General features: G+C 43.5%; 1 protein-coding gene across 3 annotated transcripts in view; it reads right to left on the bottom strand.

The window, feature by feature from the left end:
- EFNA5 (ephrin A5) overlaps positions 1 to 1,818 on the bottom strand; it is a 393,716-nt gene extending 391,898 nt beyond the window's left edge. For all 3 annotated transcript variants that reach the window (XM_018565854.1, XM_018565855.1, XM_018565853.1), the window contains exon 1: positions 1,629 to 1,818. In XM_018565854.1, the coding sequence (XP_018421356.1) occupies positions 1,629 to 1,753 (125 nt within the window). In that variant the 5' untranslated portion in view covers positions 1,754 to 1,818. The remainder of the gene's footprint in view (positions 1 to 1,628) is intronic.
- Positions 1,819 to 2,753: the final 935 nt, after the last annotated feature.

The raw sequence follows: 2,753 nt of genomic DNA on the forward strand, positions 1-2,753 counted from the left end.
TTTTCCACCAACACCAGTCCCCATAATTCAACAAGTTATTGCTGGACTCTCTCCATAAAAGTTTTATTCAAGTCTGTCTTCTAGTGTCTTGCACTTAACCAAAACACATGCACACACTTTAATCACATTGGTGGGCATTATTTCCGTTGTAATTTGTCCAGGAGTTTCGAGCTGATTCCCATTCTCATATTTCTACGTTCTAATCATCTCTAACTAAAGCAGCTGCAGTGCACTGTGAACAGTTTTAAGGAGTCCTCCCTACAACTAGAAAGAAAACACATGTTTATGTAGAGCTAATTAGTAACCAAGCAGATGAGATATTTTGGTTCAAAGCTTCATTATGTTTCAAAGAAAATGTACTGCCTTACATGGAGGAGTAGGTTCCAAAAGGAATTGAAACATTAGTGGAGTTTGACAGATCAATACGGTTTGTTTGTTCAATTAAGGCTGGTGATATTGCTTAACCATCAACAAGGAACTCTTTAGGAATAAAAGAAGACAAGCGATATGGGAGGGGGGGGGGGTATGGTAGCTACTTTAACTTATATTCTTTCTCTTATAAATTGTCATGAACCGTTGATGATGTCACATTATTACCTCTTGTAAGCTAGTAATTACCACGTTTTATTCTACCATCATGCTGACTGCAGAGATTTATCAGTAACATAGGAAAGTGACACTCAGGCAGATCTTTAAAAGACCACCATAGTGTCTGCAGGTTCTAATCCTCGCTGTGACCTTTTTGTTTTCAATTGTTCCACGCAGCCAGTTAAAGGATCAGTCAACTAATAACTTCAAGACAGAAATCTTCCAGCAGGCTGGAAATTTCATTCAAGTGACGTGACAGATTTTTGTCTCTTCCAGACGCTAAAGTTTGGCCTAACGACCAATTATTGCTAGAGTCTGTCATATCACTAGTAAAAATGAAACTGCACGGCCACTTTAGGCAATGATTAAGACAGAACCACTAAGCAGAAATAAGTTTTATTAACACATGTTGACTGCGGCTGAGTAAAACCGCCTCCTGGTGTCCGATTCTACTCAAGCTGATTGTACATAATGAATTGAAGGAGATATTGGCGAACTAATGATAGCAGGAACAAAGTAGGTTTATAGTATTTAGACATAACGGGATTCTCAGTAAACCAAGAACACATCGAGTGTGACGCTTAGTGAGTCATTGATGATGCTTAGGTCTCTTTCTGATTGTAGAAGAGCACACTGCCTCTTTAGGCTGCAGAAAGCCCAATATTCCTGCATGCCTTGATATAGATTTGTGTTGCCAGTAATGCTAGTCTTGGGATCTACACCGGACAATCACAGAAAACAGTTGTAGTATATGTTTGGAGTTAATTTTGTGCTGTCAGAAATGTTAGCCTTGGGCCATTCGGACTACAGCCACAGTAAAAATCGAAAAAGAGAACAGTAGTAGAATACTTTGCAGACAAAGCTTATATGTTATTCCTTGAGTGAGATGCTCTTGCTCCCTGACCAGCCAAAGGGGATTTCTATTTCCTGGCTACGGCACTTAGATCATTCCAGCTTACATTGCTGCTGCAGCCAGATTTGGACGGCGTGCGTTTAGTACAAAGCAGTATGTCAGTTCGAAACCTCCCCCTCCTCCTTACCTGGGGTTGGTGCTGTTCCAGTACACCGCATAGCGATCAGCAACCACCTTGGAGCCAGGATCCTGGCTGCAAACACACATCCAGAGTAGCAGAGAGAGAAGCGTCAACATCTCCACGTGCAACATCACTCCCGGCCAAAAAAAAAAAAAAGAGGGGGGCGAAAGGAACCGACGGAGGTGCGCAAGTGTGCAGCAGGCTGCAATTGTGCAGTTACAGGGCTTCTGCTATTGGGGTTCTTTTTCTTAGAGTTAGTAGGAAAAGGTGTGTGAATGTGTCAGGGATACTGCTGCTGCAGAGGGAGAGATAGCCTGGGCTCAGGGAGGTGCTGGAGGCCGTAAGGCTGTTGTGACTGCTACTGAGAGCAGGACTAACAGGGCGGTGTACATTCACACTGTGCTCCCTGCACACAGAGCAGGGCAGGGAATCAAGGGACACATTCCCAGGGGGGAACCTCAGGCACTGCTGTCCAGATGCCAACCTTTACTTCCACGCTACAGCAATGGTCTTATTCAATTCAGTGTGTCATAGGGAGGGCTGGAATCCTGTGCACTCCAGGGTATATATACCTATATATACACATACACCACTTCTCCTTCTGTCCAAAGTTACTCTGCATTCAGGCAGTTGTGTTTGTGGAACTTGCTGCTGGTTGTATGCTTTGCCCAATGTCAAGGAGAAGCACGCTTTAGGAAAAGAAATGTCTCGCTGCCACACAACTTGTAGGCTATGAAGTCTCAGATGTTCTCTTGCCAACCTCCCCAGGAAACAATGATATTCATGCAGTTGTCATCTCCAGAGATAGTGTTGTAAAGTAGAAGAGCTTCTGTCTGTCTGAACTGTCTGTGTCTTTGGGGGTACTTTATGTATCCTCGCACCCCGCCTCTGTCCTTGTCCTTCCTTTTGAGTGGGGTGATGCTCGAGAAGTAAGAAGAAAAATCGAACAATCCTCTGAGCCGTGTGATGTCTTACATCCGAAAACTCAATGCACAGGATGCAAATGAAGTTGTTTTATACGGGGGGCAAAAAAAATGAAAAAACCACAACAGAAACAGCAAACTCCTGGAAATGCATCCAAGTCTTCTGCATAAAACAGCCACATACATAAAGATGAGGTCCAGATGTTGC

Source organism: Nanorana parkeri, unplaced genomic scaffold (genome assembly GCF_000935625.1).
Source record: "Nanorana parkeri isolate BGI_ZX_2015 unplaced genomic scaffold, ASM93562v1 scaffold894, whole genome shotgun sequence".
Taxonomy (NCBI): Eukaryota; Metazoa; Chordata; class Amphibia; order Anura; family Dicroglossidae; genus Nanorana; species Nanorana parkeri.